The sequence below is a fragment of the Talpa occidentalis genome, unplaced genomic scaffold, assembly GCF_014898055.3.
Source record: "Talpa occidentalis isolate TD23 unplaced genomic scaffold, MPIMG_talOcc4v2.1 talOcc4.8, whole genome shotgun sequence".
NCBI classification, from domain to species: domain Eukaryota; kingdom Metazoa; phylum Chordata; class Mammalia; order Eulipotyphla; family Talpidae; genus Talpa; species Talpa occidentalis.
This window is the reverse complement of record NW_023605194.1, coordinates 104,486,020-104,510,015: the sequence shown is the minus strand read 5'-3', so window position 1 is coordinate 104,510,015 and position 23,996 is coordinate 104,486,020. Positions and strand designations below refer to the sequence as shown.

At 39.9% G+C, this 23,996-nt stretch overlaps 1 protein-coding gene across 1 annotated transcript in view; it reads right to left on the bottom strand.

Moving 5' to 3' along the window:
- DCHS2 (dachsous cadherin-related 2) overlaps window positions 1-23,996 on the bottom strand; it is a 162,653-nt gene that overhangs the window by 5,730 nt on the left and 132,927 nt on the right. The window contains exons 14-19 of the mRNA XM_037497763.2: window positions 19,075-19,188; window positions 12,388-12,599; window positions 9,183-9,334; window positions 3,874-4,004; window positions 1,654-1,940; window positions 328-460 (exon numbers count right to left, since the gene is read on the bottom strand). Of these exons, the coding sequence (XP_037353660.2) occupies window positions 328-460; window positions 1,654-1,940; window positions 3,874-4,004; window positions 9,183-9,334; window positions 12,388-12,599; window positions 19,075-19,188 (1,029 nt within the window). The remainder of the gene's footprint in view (window positions 1-327; window positions 461-1,653; window positions 1,941-3,873; window positions 4,005-9,182; window positions 9,335-12,387; window positions 12,600-19,074; window positions 19,189-23,996) is intronic.

Here is a 23,996-nt window from a genome sequence, read left to right as displayed (position 1 = left end):
TCATCTTGTTGAGACCTGGGATAATTACCCAAACTGCGCTCGTTTGGACTGATGAATAAGGTTGTTGATGATCTCGGGGTCTCTGAATTTCTGATCATTTGCCAGCATTTCATCAATTCCTTTTGTTTTCTGGCCGTTGATACATTGGGGGAAGAGAGGCAACCCTGGAATTTGCTGCCATGCCATTTGCCGCGAAGAGAAATGCGAAGGTCTTCAATACTAAGAAATAGGGCCAGGTCCTATTTTTAGGAGCATTTGGAGTGGATTCTTGCAGGTTTCCACTCTGGAACTCAAACCGATAAACCCCAAAGCCTGTAAATAACTCACCATTTACAGGATCAATTGCAAACTCCCTAGAAGAGGGGAGGATTCTGTAAGAGATGTTCTTGCTGCTTTCTACATCTGTGGCTGCAACACTCAGCACCGAGGACCCCACAGGCAGCGACTCGGGAACAGTAACCTGAGGGAAAAAGAACTGGATAGGCGATGTCCTTAAAGGTGACGGGTATTTTCACAAACAGGGCTGGAACAGGGCATCACTTTATTCATTTTGCTTATGGAAACTACACAGAGAACCTGATTTTATCTGACATATCTATTTATAGAGCTGACATATTAAGAAGATATGTTAGTACCAGAATTGAAAAAAACAATTTTTTAAAACTCTTATTCATTTTGATTTTTAGTATGAAAATTTTCCCTTCTAAGTTATTTGTGTGCTATAGGAGGGTGAATAGATATTATTACACTGTGTTGTATAATGTTGATTATTATGTACATTGTATGACTTAGCAAGCCTTCACAGAAGTCCATTATTTAGGTTTACTCCTGGGTTTACATGCAAACCTTGTATTTTCTATAGTCAGGAATGCTAGTGTTCAATTCCAACTACTGAGTTGATGCTATCATTCTCCTTCATTCTATGCTCAAAAAATGAAAATTTCCACCAGTATGTTCATGATTGGTTTCTGTACAACGTTAATAAATTCCAAAAGTGGGCCTCCTTGGTGGCGTAGCGGTTGAGCGCTGGGTTGCGAAGCTGCCCGCAGCCTCTGCAGCGCCAGTTTGATCCCCGGCCATTGGGCGAGAGTCCCACATGGTGCGCAGACCTCTACTGCCGCCCGCTGCTCCCCTCAGCAGTGTACTTCATCAGTCTGCCTGTTCTGCTCTCGGCTCTGGTTCTGGTGGATTCTCTCACCCTCCCGCGCTTCTGACTGTACCCAGTGCTTGTATAAATAAATAAATAAATCTTTAAAAAATAAATAAATTCCAAAAGTAAGCCTAGGAAAGAAGACACTTTCCCAAATTAAATGCTGATACTCCAAACTGCCTACTGTCTTGTCTGTGGCTTTGCAAATATTAGGCAAGTTCCAGTTGTTATGAACAACTGGACTCCAATCCCTAGGAACTAGAAAGCAGGCAGACTTTCATATGATGACATATGATGCCAAAGAAACTGACTTGAGTAAGATACTCAGTTCCATATACACTGCTATCTCCATGACATTAAACATCAAACCCTCAACATTAACTTTAGGCACTGCAGACAGTGACTATGTCTGCCTAAAATTAGCCCGTCAACAACAGTAGTTTGACATGACTACATCCTCTTTCATTTGGGCTATGCCTTCAGCATCTATTTAGGGACTTTACCTGATAAGAATCTTGAGAAAATACTGGTGGATTGTCATTTATATCCAACACACGGACAATGAGCGTTCCTTCTGTGAGATACACTGAATCAGAAATATTGATGAGCAGCTTATACTCGGTCACTTCCTCAAAATCCAACGTTTTCGCCAGCACCACTACTCCAGTGTTCCGATCAATAGCGAACTGGCTTCCAGGATTACTCTCTTTGGCAAAACTGAAGATGAAAGTTGGATTCAAATCCACATCATGAACTGATATTCGAGTCACAACAGTACCAGGCAAGGAATCTGAAATAGTCATGACCAATGTCAGCCTCCATTACAATTTAGCCAAGGAAATACTTTTCTTTAATAGTTCAATCCAAGCGTTTTTAAGTCCAACATATTGTTTCTGGGCATGCTTTCTCGTACAAAGTTTGTTATGAACTGAACAAAAATGCTGAAGAATTTATGAGCCCAATAAAAATGAAAATGTACCACTGAGTTCGGAATTGAAGAGGTAGAGTATACTCAATTTTTATGTTACATTATTCACTATATGCCTACAACACCATTCCAGGACCAAGAAATATTCTAAACTACTTTTCATTATAAAGTTTATATAAAAAATCATATATTCATGGGGGATAGAGGTGGGCAGAAGGTCATTACTAAAAACATTAAGACAAAACATAAAACTTTAAAAAGTATGTGATACTTAAATGAAAACATTTGGTATTGAGGTTAGAAACAGACTTAGCTCCTCATACTTATTTTTGTAAAAGTATTTCTTTTGGTGTGGTATACTGTTTCCTTAAAAATATAACTCAAAATGATCAAGATTATGAAAGACATACTACACAAGTGATAAAATCAGATCTCTAATATTATACACACATAAAATCACAAAATACACAACACGCTAATGCCCCCCACACTACATGTGTTTCCTCACCTAAACCACCATGGAAGGGACTTTGCTTTTAGGCTCACAGGTAGGTGCAGGTAGAAGAAAGAAGCCGACATATTCAGGATAATTTCACTAAAAATGAAAATCAAGTTTTCCCACTCCATGTTTGAACATTCTTGATATGCACCAATCATGACTTGTCCCATTCAGCGTGTTTTTATTTATACTGTTTGTTCTGGTGCTATATTTATATGTGACATTTTACTGCCTTTGGATGCTAATGCATGTGCTTTACAATACTACCTTCAGTAAAAGCAAATGAAAATATGTCAAATAGGGGAGAAGCAAAACTGGAGAATTTTTTATAGGTAGAATGTTTTAGAATAGTTGTAAGTATTTTTATCCCTATATTAGTTTCTGATTATGTCCCTCTTTGAACAGTGATGTAATTTGTTTGAAAAGTGAAATGTTAGGGATACTTTAGAAATGAAATTGGTATTAAGTGTGAAAGGAGACAGACCAGGGAGGAACCACCACTACTTGAAGATTCAGCCAGAAGACTTGGGTTGGGTTTTACCTCTACCTTACTGACATGCTGGATACAGCTAGAAAAGACACATGGCAGGCTAGGCTGTAAGGTAAAGATAAAAGTCTCTAATCTGAAAGTATTTACATGATGTGAGTTAGTCTCCTGGATGCTGGTATAAATACCTTCCCCAGCAACCCATCTGGAAACCTTATTAACATCTTATTTCTGGGAATTATTGACAGCTTTGGGATTAGTCTCTAGAGTCTCTAGAGTCACTGCATTATCCAGAGGCCCAAATCACTAAGATTAATCAGGACATCACATACACTTCTGTATTTTCAAACTCTGCCATCAATGTGATAAAACTTTCTGTAAGTGTTATAGTTAAGTTTATAGCAGAGGAAAATGGCAGCTTTGTGTGACAAACATCCAATCCTTTCACTTATTTCTTGTCATTCGTGCAACATAAAGACAGACAAAGGGTTTCTCAGATGAGGTTCAGAATGAACCTCCCAGTAAACAAGATGCTTCTTCACAGAATAGATTTCGCATCTAAGAAACGTCTGTCCACAGAGACGCCATGTGCATGGCATTCAAGCCTAGGATTGGCCTTCTGCAGGTCTGAAAGCAAGTCCCAGTTTGAATACTTAACTTCTCTGGGATGGTATTTAACTTTTGGCCATCCATTTGCTATCTGATTGTTGACATTAAGTAGTCATATTTAATATAATTGCTGGCTGAAAAAAAAGATAAATGATAATATACAAGTTAACCAAACCATTATTCCAAGTCAGCACACTTACTTTCAGCAATTTCCACTGCTTCAGAAGGGAGAAAAACTGGAGCACTGTCATTTATATCAGTCACCTGTATCTTGACCACAGCTGTGCCTGATAACCTGGGCATCCCTTTATCCATTGCTTGCACAATCAGGCTGGTTAGGAAAGGAATCAGAAAATGTTATGCACCATCCAGGAATGAGGAAAAATAGCTTAATATCAAACACCTGGTTGAAAATTTAAAAATTTTCTGATTACTTTTATTTTTTTCCCCTGGCTTTTTCTAAAAAGACATTTAAATTTATTTTATAGGAATGTCGCTTGATTTATTTTCGATACATTTAGAAAACCAAATCCAGCAAGTCACCATAGTATATGAGGTGTTTATGTCAAAACAATGTACCATTTCTGGGAGACATTTAATAGCTGTACTTTCTTGGGAAACAGCACAAACTCTCTGCACTCCTGTTTTTTCATCTGTCAATCATGAGTCTCTTATACTACCAGATACAGGAGAAACAGGTGCTCCATCAATGGCCATGCTTGTGATTATTAGTAAACTCATTTAAAATGAGTAGAATCATAATTGACCATATCTTTTTTCCTCATTTATATTTTAAAACAAAGGGCTAGGATTTGGGTTATTTCCCTCAATCAGGAAAACAGCAATAGTTCACAAGTAAAATTGAAAGCTAAATGACTCTAATTTGAAATGAAATGTGTACTCCTGTGTTTACTGAAGTGCTATTTACAATAGCCAAGAAATGGAAACAACCTAAATACCCTCAAACAGATGAATGGATCAAGAAGATGTGTGTATATACATAATGGACTACTATTCAGCAGTGTAAAAGATAAACTCATGCCATTTGCAGCAACATGAATGGAGCTGGAAGGGATTATGCTAAGTGAAATAAGTCAGAAGACGAAAGAAATATTGGATGGCTTCACTTATATGTGGAATCTAGACAAACCAAACAAAGGGCCAGACAAAGACAAACCTTGAAAGGTGACCATAGATCTGAAGCATCCAGGACGGGATGGGTATGGATGAAAATGGGGGAGGAGGCAGAGCACAGGGACTGTGGTGTGAGGTTACGGTGTGTAGGGTAAGGAAAAATGTCAGGCTTTTCTGCCCTCCCACTATCAGGAAAGATGATGGATCCTTGCGGTCCTGAATGCATGCCTGATGGCGGGCACCTGGAGTAGCGTGTGGGCAGAGGTAGATGGGCTTCACCTGGGCTAAGACTGGGCTTTTAAGGGAGGCATCACGGGGACGCCAGTGGAAGCCGAGGAGAAGCTGAAAGAGAAGCCGAGAGAGAAGCGAAGAAGCAGAAATCACTGGAGAGCCCAGATAGAGTGAGGATTTGCTGGGGGCTGGGAGGCCTGCTGTATACCGGGAAAATCCCAATAAAAGCACCCCTGCCTGCTGTATACCGGGTAAATCCCAATAAAAGCCTGCAAAAAGCTATTGAGGACTCTGACTCCTCCTTTACCCGGTCTGCATGGGATCCTAGAAAACCTGCACCGTGTCTTATCCTGCCCTTACACGGTGCTTTGGTAGTGGAAGAACTACGGTGACCATACCCAAGGGAAGAAATAAAATAGTGTCCAAAACAACAATGGTGTAAGAAAAAGGTACTTCATTTAAAAATAAACTAAAAAAAAAAAACATAGAAAAACCTAAATGACACCAGTTCTAAATCACTAAAGTCATAGCAGCCTATCTGAAGGAGGAAGAGAAATCACATGAGGTTAAAGTATTTTCTTGCCCTGGTGATACTGGAGACTGTGTGTGTATGAGTGTGTGTATGCGTGTGTATATGCGCACGCGTGCACGTGTGTGTGTGTGTGTGTGTGGCTGTTGCTGTATCTCTCCGTGGCACTGTGTGTAGATTTAACATTTCTCCATTGCTGTTTCTCCCAGTCTTAAATTCCTCAAGGGGAACTGGAGAGGGACACTTCTAAATCTTAGAGCCAATTTAAATGTTGGGAACATAGAAACTATGACGCAAATAGGAAAAAGCTGAGAGCAGTTAGACTTAATTGCTAATTAGGTTCCAATGAGTAAGAAGAAAATTGTAACAGAAAGTAATTACAATCAGGAAATACTTAGTTCCTAGAATGCAGTAGAACATCAATAGTCTGATTTCAAAATCACTCAGGTAACACTAGCCTAAGATTTCTCTGCAGTCATCTATGAAGAAAAATAAAAACGAACTTATGTTTTAAAGTACTATAGGAATGATGTAGCAGTAATAGGTTTTAACATATGTATAGGGTTGGTTTTAATATATTTATACAGTAAGTATCACAACAACTGATTCCACTGAGATACTACTGGGGGGGGTGGAATCCTACTAGTTAATACAGAGGAAGATAATAAAATAAGCTTTCAAAATATTTTTGAAGCATTATTTTGAAATATATTTTTAAAAAAGACTTAAACACTTAATCAAACATTTACAGTTGGAGAGTTTTTCCAAAGCTAATTAATCCAGTCTGCCCAGGCAGAGACTCCATTTTAATCAATTCTCGCTGCTTAACCACATGAATATACTGTTCTTTCCTCATAAAACATGAAAGTAGACTGGCCTAGGAGAGTATTGACACACAGGTCTTCTGTATACCTGCTTTCCCCCTAAACAGAAGGTTTGCCTTGAAGTTTATACATCACAGGTAGTGTGACGCTCAGTCAGAGCCTGAGGGTGGTCCCAAGTGACTATCACACAGCTCAGTGACCCTGAGCAACCATCATGTGTGCTCTTATCAGTCAATAAGAAAGTACAGGGACATTCAAAGGGACATATGCACTCCTATGTTCACTGCAGCACTATTCACAACAGCCACACCATGGAAGCAGCCTAATTGCCCTAGGACAGATATGTGGATGAATGAAATGGAATATTACTCAGCTGTTAAAAAGGTGAACTTTTGCCATTTGCTACATGGATGAAACTGGAGGGAATAATGCTAAGCAAAATAAGTGTGAAAGAAAAAGACAAATACTGAATGATTTCACTCATATATGAACAGTGAAACAGAAAAAAAAAAACTAAGCCAAAACAAATCACAGAGGGCCTCCCCGGTGGCGCAGCGGTTGAGCGCTGGGTTGCGAAGCTGCCCATAGCCTCTGCAGCGCTGGTTCTATCCCCGGCTGCTCCCCGGCCACCGGAGGAGAGTCCCACATGGCGCGCAGACCTCTCCTGCCGCCCGCTGCTCCCCTCAGCAGTGTACTTCGGTCCTTCTGCCTGCTCTGCTCCCTGCTCTGGCTCTGGTGAATTCTCTCACCCTCCCGCGCTTCTGACTGTACCCAGTGCTTGTATAAATAAATAAATAAATCTTTTAAAAAAAAAAAACAAATCACAGAAATCTGCAGAACTGAGGTTATCACAAGAGAGACTGGGGGATGGGGAGAAAAAGGGGGGCAATGAGGAAGATTTATGGGTGCCTTGATGGTAGGTAAGGTGTACTTACATACATCCAAAGAGGTGTGAATCTTTTCCCTTAAATCATATACCGTGGTCTAAAATAGCATTGTCTTAGTAAAAACTAACACAATTAAAAAACAGTAAATAAAAGAAAATGCCTAGCTGAACTTCTGAGGAGGTGAACTTGAGGATTAAATGAAACACTATAGTTGCAAGACCTTTCATGAGAACATACCAAAAAAAGAGAGGCATAAGGTCACTAACAGATACAAGACAGGCAAGCTTCTTGTTGCCTGTAGATTTCCTGACCACCTCTTCAGGGACACATCAGCTTTATGTTTTCTTTTTTTTTTTCCTTCTTGCTTAGATTTTATTTTTTTCTCAATAATTTTTCTAATTTTTTAAAAAATATTTTATATATTTTTACATCATTTTTCATTTTTGCACAATGTATGCATTTTCATCTTGGTTATAGTCCCCATACAATCCCTACCCCCCTTGTTTTGGTCCTACTCCCTTCTCCCCAGCCCACCCCACCCCCCACCCCCGCCCCCCGCCCCTGCCCCATAGGGTATCTCTAGTTTAATAGTTGCTTGTTGATTTTGATTTTTACTTTATTATAATTAGTCTTTTTCCTGGTCCCTTATTTAGATTTTCTAAATTCCTGTTATGAATGAGACCATCCAGTATTTTTCCACTCCTAGGTATTTACCCAAAGGACACAGAAATATTAATTCAAAAGGGCACCTGCACCCCTATGTTTATAGCAGCACTATTTACAACAGCTAAGCTTTGGAAACAACCCAAATGCCTAAAAACAGATGACTGGATCAAGAAGATGTGGTCCATATACACCATGGAATATTACTCGGCAATCAATAAAGATAAATTAATGCAATTTGCAGCAACATGGATGGAGTTGGAAGGGATCATGCTCAGTGAAATAAGCCAGCTTTACATTTTCTCAGGTTTTCTTCCTGAACTAGTCAAGCACAAGGGCTAGTTTTTACTCACATGGGCCAGCAGTGAACACACAGCAGTGGCACCTGTTACTTCCTCCACTCAGTCACGTGTCCTGGAGCTCTGTCCTCCAGGGCACACACAGACAGAATTCCTGCTCTTTTAAAATTCCTGTATTTCACAGGAGGGCTAGGGTGTCATTCTTAAGGCAGCTCCAAACATGGATATTCTGGGTTCCTCCATGTCTTTTTCTTTTACAGACTGTGATGCCATAAATATCTCTGTGGGTAAGTCTATGCTTGTAGCACTGGATTTTTTAAATACCCAGGAGGTCTGCAACACTGTTCTCTCTTTTGTAGAGTTCTTTATAAGGGTGGTGTATCTTAGACTCTAGACAAAAATATATTTAATGTTGAGTGTGTGCTTTTAGTTTGATCATTTCTAGAATGATCTGGGGTACAGGCCAGAGGTGCAGTGAGTGAGAGGATTCACCAGAGACAGAGTGGGAACAGAATAGGTGGAGTGACTGAAATACACTGCAGTGGGGAACAGCAGGTGAGACAGGAGAGGTCTGCTGTGCCATGTGGGCCAGCTCCCTGGCCAGGGATGGAACTCTTGCCGCAGTGGCTGCTGAGAGCTTCATAGTGCTGCAACTTAACCCCTTGCACCACCAGGGAGGCCCCTCATTTAATATTTGAAAGTATCACAAATTCATAATATCTTAGAACTAGAAGGCACCTTACAGTTCTTCCAGTCGAATTGCCTTTTCCAAATAGTAAATACTTTCTAAGACTCAATGTATCAAAAGAGCGATCATACATTGGGTCAAGGTGAGAACACATTCCATGGCTAAGCTTGCATAATAGGAAGCTATGCCCAAAGCTTCCATGGGGTCAGGCAGAAAGCAGGACAGTCCCGCATGGAAGCACGTCTCCCACACACCTGTAGGAGGCAGTGAGCTCGCGATCCAGCGCACTGCTTGTGGTTATGGCACCGCTCAGCATGTCCATCTGGAAGGCTTCTCCGTGGTTGCCAGAGAGAACAGAATACTCGATGAGACCATTCAACCCACTGTCCAGATCTGTGGCCAAAATCTGCGAGGAACCGATGCTTCCGTTAGACAAGGATTTAATCTGCGGTGGGGTAAGCCTTTTCTTTTCAGAGAAATGCATTATGAAAGAATCACAGATTGGTAAACCCATTTCATAAACAACGATCAAAGGAACACCAACTAACAGCTGAAGCTTACTTATTTATATAATAAAGTGGTTAATGGGGAGAGAAACTATTCTGCACACTCATGCTAAGCATTCCCAAGGAACTTGCAGTAGGGTTAGCACATGTTTTGAGCTACACTTTTAGGCAAGAGGAGAAAAAAATACTTGAAAAAGAAATCTGATTTGCTGAAATAGAAGACTTCCAGCAGCAGACAGCTGACTCTTGGAAAAAACGGGTTTGAACATTGTGGGTTCACTTACACGTAGATTTTTCCTATCTGTGGGCTCTGATTTAATCAACCTCAGAAGCAGGTTGTTGAATCTGCAGATGCGGAGTCCTTGGGAATGGAGGGCCAACTATAAGGACATGGGTCTCTAATGATGATTTTTGTATGGCGGTGGAGGAGGGCTGTTCCTGAAACCAACTCCCCACAGATACCAAGATAAATTTGGGGGAGTCAAACATTTCAAGTAAATTTTCAGTTGGGCAGGGATGGGTTTCTGCAACCCCCACAGTGTTCAAGCGTCAACTGCATGTGGATTCAGGCTAAAAGCAAGAATGAAATCTTCATACAATCTTCATACATTTGCTTTATTTTCCCTGCTTAAAGAATTGCTGTAAAATAGGCCAAAAATTGTTTTTTTTACATTATATTAAAATATAATTTTATATTATATATAAAATATATTATTGTATTATAATATAATTATATTAATATACACACATTTTATTTTGTGTTTGTTAATTTTAATGATAAAAAGGACAAAGGATTAAAAACTTGACATTTTGCTTATTCTGTACTACAAAACTAACCAAACTAGACATGAAAGACAAATTATAAGACAAAACATTTTACTATTGTTTCTGTGACTTTTCTTTCCATTAGATTTCTTTTAAACAGGACTGAGGTATAATATACTGGCACAAAAAAAAAATAAAGATCAGCAATTAAGAATAGTGCCAAAGTAACACACCCAAACTGAATGTAGAAAAGGTGATACAGTAGCCATTTATCAGATTAGAGCATCAGGAGAAAACTGCTTCTAAATCATAATCATTTTAGTGGTATTTTTGCTATTTAGTGGTAACTTGGACACAGTAACTTCGCAACATCACTTTCATTTGTGAAGCAGTAAAAGTCAGGAGGGAAATACAGAAAGAGGGAGTGGGGAAAGTCAGCTAGTTCGTACTGACAGATTGTCCCTCCATTTCTTCTAAACATGCTCATCAGCACAAAATTGAGAAGTAAATCTAAGACTAGAAGAGACGAAAATCTCATTTCGAAAAGATCTATAAATAAATCACACAAAACCTAGATTTCATGCTAATGAGTTTAGAGTCCGGTCATTAATTGGTTGAGTTGTCAGGGAGTGTCAAGGACAAAACAAGTTTTGCATCATTCTCCATGGATGTGTATTATTTGATCTACATTACAGTTAATCACAAATTTCATTCTATCAGTGTGTTCAAGATCTTCCAGAAGAACAAGGTGACAGATGAAGTTGATTATTTTTATCCTGTTTGTCCCCCAGCCTTGGCCTGAACTCACGTCCCCTGTGACCTCCCTGGGGTGTGCTTCTCCCCTGCCCTTTCACATACCCCATACCTGGCTGCCTGTGTGCTCAGGGCACCCTCATGACCCCACAGGGCCCCCAGGATCTCAGCAGGAGGTGCTCAAGCCTGCTGTTTGGTACAGAAAAGCAAGGACGCAGTTTCCTTCAGGACCCCAGGAAGAGAACCCCATGCACATCTGCAGAACCAGGGTCTGAGCGCTTCAAAGTGTCCCAGGGTATAGCCCTCCCCGGAGGGAGGAGATTAGTCAGGGTTAGGAGGGCGGCCACACATGTCCACGGCAGCCAACTCCACTGGAAAGTACTGTGTCATGAAGCAGTGCCTGGGTAAAGCACAGCAGCAGGACAACTGCAGCAGAGCTGCTCTGAGTTGGCACCATCGGGACAGATCAGCAGTGATTTGTCCCTCCTTGCCCTGGTGCCCCAAGAGTTGGATCCAGGGAGAGGAAGTCTGCAAGGCTGAGGCAGGGGGCAACACCATCGGCAGGGCGGGACTGGGGTCAGCCACCCCTTGACAGATAATCCCAGCAAGACGGAACCCAACAGAAGAGGGTAGGGTCAGAGGGGAGGTCCCACCTGTTGCTGACTTCCTCAGGAAGGTTCTGTACTGACTTCCTTTGCAGATTCCCAAGAGGTAGCAGGTTTCCTAATGCCTGGGTTCTTTTTGAAGACAGAACAGCAATTAACATTGAAGGGGAAGGACAAAGCTGCACAAGACCACTGTGTGAACGGACTCGCTTTCAGGGTTTTATTTTTTCCTGAGGTGGGCTAAGCCGGAAAAGAGCAGACTTATGTCTTTCACGCAAACCTACTGCAAATCTCAACCCAGGCGGCTCTTCCCCTGCATGAGTGTGTGCCTCAGGCCAAGCTCCTGGCTGAAGTGTCACCCAGTGAGCGCGTACGGCCCTTCAAAACCTGGTGCAAATGCCCTGTGAAGTTTAGACTTTTCCTTGCAGATAGAGTTTGCTTCTGCCCTTTGCTCTCATGACACTAGAGGCACAGTTCCATCCACAGACCATAAGCATTTAAATTATATTCTCACATTTTGGCTTCCTTGTTAAATTGTCTCTGTTTATAAGGTGAGTGGGTTTTTCTCTCCCTATGGGTTCCCTCTTAGAGTTCAGAGTTCTAGAGAAGTAGGAAATGAAAAATAAACAAACTAAGAAACTCCACACTTCCTTCAACATGAGGTTTCATCCAACCCATCAAACATTGTTTAGGCCCTGGCAACATCTAACATTTTTTATGTATGAGCTGGAGAAAGGCTTTAGCTATTTGAACATACACTGATAAATAATTCATACACACACACATACACACACACACACACACACACACACACATGGTGTTCCTGTTACCTGTATGACGTGAGCACCGTAGTGCTGGCCTTCGGGCACGGATGCCTGATACACGCTTTGCTGAAAGCCTGGGAAATTATCGTTCACATCTTGGATGGAGACTGCCACTTTGCTGTAGGCTCTGCGCCCCCGACTTTCAGCTAAAACGATGAGCTGGATTTCATTTCTGACTTCAAAATCAAGAAGCTTGGGTTCTTTTACAGTGAGTTTTCCTATTGTTTTATGCCCAGAAAGAAAAGGAGACAAAACTGCTGTAGTTATTTTGAAAGTCCAAGTCACCTCCGGCTCACGCTCAAAGCCTCGCCTAACCCTTGAGCCTCCCACTGGCTGGCCTCCCCCCAACTCACAGGGTTCATCATGATGAAAGGTGAGAACATGTAGAGATTTGCAGGATTCACATATATAGGAGGAGAAGAAACGACGACATGTCTGAAATCTGAGCACTCTCTCTTAAATCACCCTTCTTTCTACGTAGCCTGGAACGTGCCTTTCCAGCATCTCTTGAATCACCTCTCTCGTCTTCACCTCCCTCCTCTGGGCCACTAGCCTATCCCACCTTGTCCCCTGCAATCGCTGCTTAACCAGTCTCCCCATCAATCCAGTTCTCATTCCAAGTTCAGCAATATGACGATGACACAGCTACGTCCCACCGACGCCCTGCGTGGCCTCTACCGCTGCCATGACCACGCTCCATATTCCTCCTCTCCACACGACCTGCTGACTCGGGGGTATCCCACCTCACGAGTCCCTCCCATTTTGCCCTCTCTGCTCCGGTCACCACACTCATAAGTGTTCTGCTCCTCATAGATTCATGACAGGGTTGTCAGGCAGAATTTTCCATCTGCCTGGGGTGGACACCATGTTTATGCTTCCTGGGGGTCCTTCCAGATGCTGCACCCCCATATCATGACTTTCACAAAATGCCTGCAGGAACTTTGTTCACCTGTTTTAGTCAAGTTAGGTCTCTTGGTTTGGAAGTTCTGCAAGGTGAGGTGGTTGCCTCTCTTACACTGTCGAGTTCCCAGTGCCAAGTGGGTCTGGATAGAAGGCGCCTGGTATCTGTCATGCGGTCATGTTACAAGCATACCCAGGTCATGGACACGACTCTGGGGTTATAACATGCTCAAGTTTCTCTCCCAAATTATGGTATAATTTCTTTTCCTGATATAACTCCTTTTTCTGGTTTCTATTGATATTTCCTGCCCTTCACAAGCTAATTTCTTGTTTTTATTATTTTATTTTTTGTTTTTTTTGATTTTATTATTTTTATCATTTACCTGGTTTTCACTGTCAGAAATTCTATCAAATAGAGATTTGCTGAAGGAGGGCTGATTGTGAGTTTGAGAAACCCAAGCCAAGCATAAATCCTAGACCTGGTCACTTATTTAGGTAAGTGACCTGGCTCTGCCACTACTAACTGTAACTGTGTGACCTGGAGTAAGTTATTCGGGTTCTATAGATCCAAGTCATCTCTTGTGCAAAAATGGCTTCACGCATTGCTGTGAGAAGTAACATAGAGTACATCTAGAATATTTCTCCACAGTAGATGACTTTAGATTGCAGTGTTCAGCCCGAATCTTTCTTCCTCTCCATCATCAGATGGAGAATTAATATTTTGTAAGCGCTGAATTTAGAAAGAGAAAATGTAATAGCCAGAGATTGTTAAAAGCTTGGTCCTTTGGTGAAAGGGCCTGTACTGGGTCTGGAAATACAGCTTGGAGGTCACAGTTTCTAGGCTCCCTCTGAACCAGTTTCCCAGAGAGCCAAGTGCACCCAAGTCACTTTCAGGTTGTCACATCATAACCTGGTTTAACATGCTTATTTCGGTATTGAGTGTTACGTGGAAATTTTCTAGCCTCTTTTCTGTTATTAAGAAAAGTAAAATGTTTATATTCTATATGAAGAACTATTGTACTACCAAGTTTAAAATTTCATAAACTCACTTTCATTTACCGTCATCAGATTTAGTTACCAATTCAGAACTAAAACGAAATTACTTATACAAACCACAGTCTGAGGAAACCAATACCCTGACAAAAATTTAGAGTAGATCTAACTATTGGCAGCTGGAGAATCATTTAAGTACATTCTGATGAGCTCGTAAGGCAAGAAGCTCGTCTTTAGAAACCGCTATGAAATAAAGGCTGAGCCCTGTACCCCCAGATGGCAGAGGAACCCCCCAGTCTGAGGTGGGTCTAACGCTCTCACCCGGACCTTTGTCTCCACCAAATGATGCACTCAGCTTGCTATCATGTTCTGTTACTATTAGTAAAGGAAAACAGAATAGAAATGCAACACTTAATTGCTAGTGTCATTTAGTAGAGATTGTGCCAATTAACAGTGTAGATCAAAGTGGATTTTTTAATAAAAGGCTTGTGTTAGGCTTTGATAATTGGAATTTTGCACTTGGAATGGATCGGTTATTCTAATGTTTTCCTTGCTTGGTTTTTATTTTTGGCATAATAACTGGCATATGCTATATAAGAAAATTATGCAAGGGAGCAAGACGGATGGCCAGTCTGTGAGATGATTCAAGGCTGGCACACCTACCACATTCACATTCTGTGTATTTTTCTCAGAGACATCAAGGATTTACTGTCAGGGTGAGAGGAAAGTACTACTGGGCTCTCTCTAATCATATGGGCAGAAATCCACATTCTCTTTAAGAGTGCCACAGGTTCATATTCGTTCTTACATGTTAGTGTGCCAGTTTTATAATAACTTGAAATAAAACTGCAGTACTATTTTCCTTCTGATATATGTCCATATATATCTTTTGTCCAAGTTCTAAAATACATGTCAAAATGAGATTAAATCCCTCCAATGCTAAGTGCTCGATAACATCGTCAGTTACTTTAGTCAATTACAAGCTGTGCACGTGCATACGTGTACACTCAGAGCAGAATGTGATAAATATTTATGTTATCCAAAAGCTTTTAAACTCTCTCCTGCTGAAACTACATCCTTGAAACATTGAAAATTTAATCATTTTTGTTTTATGTCAATCTCCCAACTAATGGAATGAATACTTCCATCTGTTATTTGCATATACAACATTAGTCAAACTCCAAAATTCCTGCTGGTTTAGACAGTGAGTAGTAGATGTTTTTAAGCTAAAGTGACAAGGAGTTTGGATACAAAAGTAAACTTTTGATTTGGGACTGTGGATCTGATGGCAAACTCAGCCACAAATGGATAGGAACCACAGTGCTCATCAGAGATGTAGCTAATTGTAACTTATTAAGTCAGTAATTAATAAGATGGTTTGTGCACATCTTCACCCTTAAGAAAAGTAGCCACAAGCTTCAAGAACAATTGTATTGTTTATCATATATATTAGTTCTCTATATTAACTGGTACCTGGCTTAAAATACAAACATTCACAAAACCTACATTAGGTACCTTAATTTTTTAAATTTCTTTTAAAGATTTTTTTTATTTATGCATACAAGAACTGGGGTACAGGCCAGAGGTGCCAGGGGGTGAGAGGATTCACCAGAGTCAGAGTGGGGAGCAGAACAGGCAGACTGATTGAAATACACTGTTGAGCGGAGCAGCGGGAGAGACAGGAGAGGTCTGCTGTGCCATGTGGATTGCTCCCTGGCAGGCTGGGGATTGAACATGTGCTGTCCAGGCTGTGGACAGCTTCACAGTGCTGTGCTTAACCCTTTGCACCACCAGAGAGACCCTACATTAGGTATCTTTAGATAAATTTAATGGGCATGTGACAAATGTGGCATGAAAGACAAATTTTTGAAAAGGTTTCTTGACAGCAGTATGGTAAACTATACACTGGAACAATCCTTATGATAAAAACAACTTGATAAAATGCTTGATAAATTAAACTGTGTGTGTTGAAGTGCATTGTGAATTGCTATAGTAATAAGGAATCTTCAGAGGATGAAATAAATGAAGCAGAGATCCAGGGAGTTAGGCAAGCACTACAACTCCATTTTTGTCTCAAAGGCTTAGACTCAACCTTCTACCTTAAGATTCTTCTCTCATGGTTGCACCTAGTGTGGAAAGGAAGGGGAAGAGCATGGATGCACAAAAGCGAAGGGTCTGATAGACAAACCACAAGAAGGCTGCAAATTCAAAGGTTAACCACAAAAAACAAACAAACAAACAAACAAACAAAAGAAAAACAGGTATATGATCCCAGACTAGGGAAGCATTTCTTAAACAACTTATAAAAAGGACAAATTCTAAAGTAAAAGACTGATTAATTCTAACTGATTTATCAAAATGTGCCTTGAGCAGGATTGAAGACAAGTCCAAACTGGAAACATATTTGCAACAAGAAACAGGTGAAGTTTAAGTTCTGATAAAATGCATTAGAAATGCTTACACTTCAGAAAGCAACACACAAACAGTCCCATAGAAAAACAGGCCAAAGTTACCAATATGCATTTCACATAGAAGACAGGAATGGCCAATTCACTGTGGGAAAATGCTTAAATTCATTAGTGATAAAGGAATTGTTAAATTACAACCACTGTGAGATACCATTTCACACCCACCAGACTGGCAATAAAAGAAGGATATGAGCTATGGTAATAACTCCCTCTCAGTGCTGGTGGAATGTGAAATGGGACAAACCTCTCCACAAGCCAGTGGGAACCTATTTGTGAAGTTGAACGAATGCATCCTCTGATGTCTCTGCTGAGTCTCGAGAGCCCGGAGACACTCCCTACAGGTCCATCAGGAGACAGGCATGAGATTGATCTTGAGAGCACTTGTCCCTGTATTTCCAGCCAGAAAAACCTCATTGTCCATCAGCAGTGTAGAATGGGAAAACAGTGGTGATAAAGACTCACGACAATAAAGGAATGAAATGGAAGAACCGCAGCTGCACACATTGAGACGAATAAGTCTAACTTTGAATAAAATGAATCTAATGTGAACAGATTACATGGAGTGTGAATCCACTTAAATAAAATTCAAAAATAGCAGAATTTCAAGTTTCATGGTATAGGAATGGATTTACTATATGTTGCAAAGGATTTACTACACGTTGCCAGCCGTGGGGACACAGGTCAGAGTGAGCAGCAGAGAGAAGGGGCACACCCAAGAAGGGTACCGAGAGGCATATATATGGTGGCTGTGTTGTGTTCCATGATCTGGGAGGCAGGAACTGCTGTTCTGTTCTGTGCACATATGTGATTCATGCAATTAATCACAGCAAAAATGTTGAGCAAAAGAATCAAGTCAATGAAGAGGACATCATGGTTCTTTTATGATGTTTAAATGAAGGTAAAATTAAATAACATTGTGGTGATTCAAACATGGTAGGAAAAATATAATGAAAAGAGCTGTAGGTTCAATGCCAATGCAGGTTACTGATCACTTGTGGGTGGAAGAAGGGAGGTATAAGAGGGAACTCCAGAGGTTCTAGTCATGTCTCACCTCATCTCTGGAGGTAGGTGGCAAGGACTTGGGTTCTTGTGCATTACAGTTTTACAGGTCTCAATAGATCACCTTGCAGCTATTTCACAATAAGATCTTGAACCAAATGTTAACATAAATATATCATTACTTAGTTGAAATAGAGTTTTCTATGAATGACTAGTCTGGACTAACCCTAGGCAGACTTTATCTGTATTTTAATGATAGACTCTGGAGAAAGCAAGGCCAAGCTTGGGCCAAGTTAGGAGTCAGGTCACAGAAGGATTTGGGTAGCCTAGAAAAAAGGGCAAATTATATTACTCTCCTCCTAAGTATTCAAATCTTAGCTTCTTTCCCAGAACCCTTTTCCTCAGACACCTGGACTGCTAGAAACTTATGGCCTGATGCTATTCAGAAATGGCCCTCTTGCCATTTATTAGCTTCTTATACCACCCTTTGACCAAATATTGGGGTAAAGACGTGGAGACCTCTAGCAGGCAACCTCAAAGAGGCTGTTGACCCCAGGATGTATGGACCAAAATGTCCTAACACTACTCTAGATGGAAAGATATTTGCTTAAGAAATTGCCCCCTCGCAGTTCTTCCCATGTGCCTGTAGTACAGATTAAATAAGGCAGTTGTATGGTAATATAGAAATTATTAAAAACATTCTTCTTGAGGTTTGACAACGAAGCAGTAGATATGTATCTACTACATAGTTGTTAGTCAAAAAAGTATGTTTTAAATAATCAATTGGTATTCATTTAAAACACAATCATGGTCTTATTAAGGCTAAATTTAATACATGCTGTATTTGGAACTAATTTCTTTACCACCACATAGAAACCTTTCCAGCTGTCCTTTTTTGTTGCATTGTTGACATTCAGTGGCGAATTAGGAGAATCTCTGATGAAAATTCCCCAAGGCTAGACATGTGTGTTTATTTATAATTCAAACTCAGTATCAGTGATCTGTGATGTCCCTACTCTACCTCCAATTCTCTCAAACAGTTGGATAAATTATAAGTAGGAATCAATTTATTTTTAAAAATGTGAAGGATCAGGTGAGTACTGTCTAATCTGGAAATACGAAGGACAGAATTCTTAGCAAGTACATTTGAGCAAACAGTTCTTGATTTCCCACAATTTCTCATCGGCTGCCATAAAAAAAAAATTCTTGTCTACCTTTCAAATTATTTACCTCTAACAATCTATATCTTTCAAATTTTGAGTTTCTTCTGCAGAAGTATTTCTTACATTGAACGGAACAGGAAGTGAAGCTGTTGTATATTAAGAAGGATTACCTGAGTTGGAGCACAGGGAAAAAACTCCATCTTCATTTCCACTAAAAATGGAATATTTCATGCTGTCTTTGGTTGAGTCAGGAGCAAAAGCATTTACAGTCACAACAGAAGTACCTGTAAAAATTAGGTTAAAAATTAGGTTAGGAAAATAAAAACCAGGGAAAAACAAGCGCAAATACTAGTAATTTATTATTTGCCTATGATTCCAGCTTATTCATTCATTCAATGATTTCTTAATACTACATTATTTTTGAGAAGCCAGATTCTACGGTAGGTGCTCGGGACACAGTGACCAACAAGATAGTGAAGATCTCTGGTCTCATGCTGATTATTAACTGATTGCAGGAAATGGACAATAAACCATTAATAGATATATAATTAAGGTAGATTTCAGATGTGTTAAGTTCCCTGGGAAGGAAGAAATAAGGCTATGTGATAGAAAACATTTCTTTTGTGGGGAAGGTGAGCTTTCTTTTAGAGGGGTCACAGAGCAAGGCGCCATGGTTGAACACTGAAGTTTCAGAAATCATAAAAAAAGCTAGAAGAAAGGATTCTTGGAGAATAATCAAGAACCACAAAGGTCCTGGACTGGGAAAGGGCTGGGTTTGGTGAAGTAGAGTGAGCAGGAGGCAGAGGTAGAAGGTAAAGATGGCATCTATGTATGCAGGTATCAGATTTTATTCTAAGTGTATGGGGAAGTCATGAAAACATTTTAAGGATGGAGTAAAATGATCTCATTTACTTTTTTTTTTTTTTTTAAGATTTATTTATTTATATAAGCACGGGGTACTTCATATAAGCACGAGGATTCACCAGAGCCAGAGCGGGTAACAGAACAGGCAGACTGACGAAATACACTGCTGAGGGGAGCAGCCGGCGAGACAGGAGAGGTCTGCGCGCCATGCGGGACCCTCGCTGGCAGCCGGGGATTGAACCGGCGCTGCAGAGGCTGCGGGCAGCTTCGCAACCCAGTGCTCAACTGCCTTGCCACCAGGAGAGATCCCTCATTTACATTCTAATGATATTAGTTTGACTTCCATGTGGATAACAAAAAGGGTAAAGAGACCAATTAAAGTAAATTGCCATGGGGCTCCCCGGTGGCGCAGCGGTTGAGCGCTGGGTTGCAAAGCTGCCCGCAATCTCTGCAGCGCTGGTTCGATCCCCGGCTGCTCCCTGGCCACTGGAGAAGGGTCCCACATGGCGCGCAGACCTCTCCTGCCGCCCGCTGCTCCCCTCAGCAGTGTACTTCGGTCCTTCTGCCTGCTCTGCTCTCCACTCTGGCTCTGGTGGATTCTCTCACCCTCCCGCGCTTCTGACTGTACCCAGTGCTTGTATAAATAAATTAATTAATTAAAAAAAAACTACATTAAAGTAAATTGCCATGAACCAAGCAAGAGACAATAATCTAGAATGGGGGGGTGGTGGCTGCAAAGAGGGGGCAGGAATATAAACATAAGAAATCTTCCCTCAACCAGTTGCCAGTATCGTTGAAAGCACCCACAGAGAAATTAAATTAAATTCGTTTAAAAATTGTTAAGATAGGGCAAGAGTAGTTAAAGTATAACTTTAAGGAAAACACAGGAATTGTGTTAGGCTTAGGAATTAGGAAGATGGGAAGTCATTTCAGGTTATAGGGAAAAGACTGATTTCCAGCATGAAAGAAGATTCGCAAGGACTGGTGATGGCAACACAACTTTGTGTGATTAGAACTGGGATTTTACTGGAAGGGTTTCCAAGAATCTGTTTGGGTCTCTGGAAAGCATCTTGTTGTCTTTGTTTGTAATACCTCGTGTCTCTTGTCTCTAGTCTCTGCTTTTATATGCACTGGGAAACAAAAAACTTCATGTGCCTTGCTTTACTGTGAGTTCACTCTATTGCAAGGTCTGGGACCACTGCCGTGCCTCTGAGGGGCAATGTGTTTGCATTCAATACATTTCTATAACTCAACATCAAATTTGCCTTTCAAATTTCATATTCATACAAACCACACTGCAGCTGTCTTCCTTAGTCTGACCTTTTTTTTTTTTTAAATGAAGCCAATATTAATAGTTTGTTTCTTTAAGGAAGGTGACAGAACAAAGCAAGTGAAGGTCACTGAAGCATTTTAGCCTGAGAGACTAGAAAAATATTCCTCTGCCTACAAGACCTTCTACACCAACAGCAATTATTTTTAAAAATCATTTCATGTGATAGTAATACATCTGATACTAGGGTTTGCAGTAATTAAAAATAACAAGGGACTATGGTGATGGTGCACGGGCGAACTGGTGGTGGGATTTTCACAGGGAAATCATACATTGTACAAAAATAAAGGACAATGTAATAAATGCATTTAAAAAAATAAACAGCACCCAATCAAGATTTCTGCCGGGCCTGCTTTTGAGTTAGCACTCCAGGTGACAAGCTTGAGACTCCTGTAGAGGTTATGAAGAAGACAATACCTAAGCCAAGTCAAGAGGTGAAAGAAAAGGTTCTGGAACAGACAACTCTTTCCCCAGGACCCTTTTCAACACTTAATACCCCAAGAAAGATGAACTGATCATTATAAGTAGTAAAAGAAACAAGTATTGATACTGTCCACCAAACTGATACTTCAGTGGAAAAAAATAAAAACCAGAATTCATTGTGGGGAAAGGAAATCTAAACGTGGACAGATTACTCTCTTTACAAACATTATGCTTAACGTAAACTGTGACAAACTTGAAAAATCATTTATTGGGATTTCTAAATAGCTTTTCCTTTCAAGTCAGTTATGAAGTCATTTAATGATGGAGGAAAGGATTTTAAACAATCATGGTGAAATCAACTTATGACACACACTGAAAATGCTTTCATATTGCATTGTAACCTGATGCTTCTTTTACTACATCACCGGAGACACTTTAATATAAAAATGACTTACATTTTCAGCAAGAATATGAAAATGTAGGGCAATCTATTTTATCTCTCCAATGTGCAACTACAGTTCTGTGCTTCCTGATACAGTTTATTTTTTAAACACGGGAAGTTTTATTTCAACTGGTTTGTCATGGATTCTTGAGAAGGGCAGAAAGAAGAGAAACAGCTATGCAGGCAAGACAAATAGTCATGCTCACAGCCTTTTCTTCATGGGTTAGGAGGCTTATTAAATGCCCAATTACAAAAGAAAACATGACGATGGCCCACATATAAAAGAACAAAGATGAATACAGAATTGCATAAAAGAATCAAATGGTCTTTCTCAAAAATGGGTAATCCTATTGTTATTACAAATAAAATGCTCATATCAAATGAAATTGTAGTGCATAAAGAATTTCTTTCAATGAAAATGCTTCATGTATTTGACCAGATGCTAAAGCCAGTAAGGAGCTGCATATACTTCTATATGTTCTTCCTCTGATGAAATTTAAAGGTTGAGACTGCTTGAAAAGAAGAGGAAATAACTAAGGGCCTCGAATTCTTCTAGCTCATGGTTTACTATTCAAGGAAAAAATCAACACAATGAAAAGGTAACCTATGGAATGGATGAGATATTTGCAAACCATGTATCTGATAAGGGACTCATCTACAAAGTATATAAGGTACTTCTACAATTTGATAAAAAAAAAACCCCAACAATTAAAACATGAGCAAAGAACCTGAATAGACATTTCTCCAAAGAGGATATACAAATGACCAACAGGATACAAAAATATGATCAAAATCACTAATCATCAGGGAAATGTAATAAAAACACAAAATGATATTACCTTATACTAGTAAGAATGGCTACTATCCAAATAACAGCAAATAACAAGTGTTGGCGGGGATATGGAGAAACTGGAACCAACACGGGCAACAGCTGATGGGAATATTAAATGATGTAGCTCCTATGGAACACAGTATGGATATTCCTCTAAAATTTAAAATTAGAATGACTATGTGATTTAGTAATCTCATTTCCAGGTATGTATTCAAAGAAGTGAAAACAGGATCTCAAAGAGATGAACAATGTTCACTGCAACATTATTTGTGATGGTCAAGAGGTACAAATAGTCTAAATGTTCTTCTAGATAGATACTACATTTCTTTATCCATTCATCCATCAGTATATAAGACATTTATTACACACACACAATGGAATATTATTCACCCTTAAAAATGAAGACTATGCTGTCATATGATACCACATGAATGAACCTTGAGGCCATTATGTGAATAAGCCAGTCATAAGAAGACAAATGCATGACTCCAATTCTAGAAGGATCTACAGTAGTCAAACCTTTAGAAGCAGGAAGTAGAATGGTGATTGCGAGGAGTTCAGGGGAGGGAAAGAGTTGTTCAAGGAGTCTAGAGTTTCAGTTTTGCAAGAGGAAAAAGTTCTAAAAACTCACTGCACAAAGATATTGCATACTTAAAAATGGCTAAGATGGTGCATTTTATGTTTTTTTTACAGCAATATAAAAGAGAAACAATTAATTTTCCCTTCCCTCTTCCCATCATCAAAAATGACCAAACATATGTCACTAGAGCGTTCCAAAAAACTCACCCCTGGGATGAGATAAAGCATGAAACATGTATGCTAAAAATGAATAATGTTCCAGAATGTGTGAAAAGATGAAAACATGCTTTCAAATGTAAATGGCCTGCAATCTTAAACACATTTACTTTTGTGAACACCTAAGGAAATAATAGAGGAAACCATAAAAAGCGCTTACTGAATTTTTATGAGTTTTAGAAAAAGAGAAGGGGAAGAAAACTAATATAGAATTAGTACATACAATGAGAAGCAAACAAAATTAAGTCTGAACTATATTTTTAATGGGATTACAGATTTTAGAGGGCAATTTTTCTTAAAAAGGAGTGATTATCCATAAATGGCTACACTTAGTCATTTAAAAATATACTCATGACAACTTAGAAGAAAGGCAGGTGCTCAAAAATTCCTGGATGTTCCTACTGCC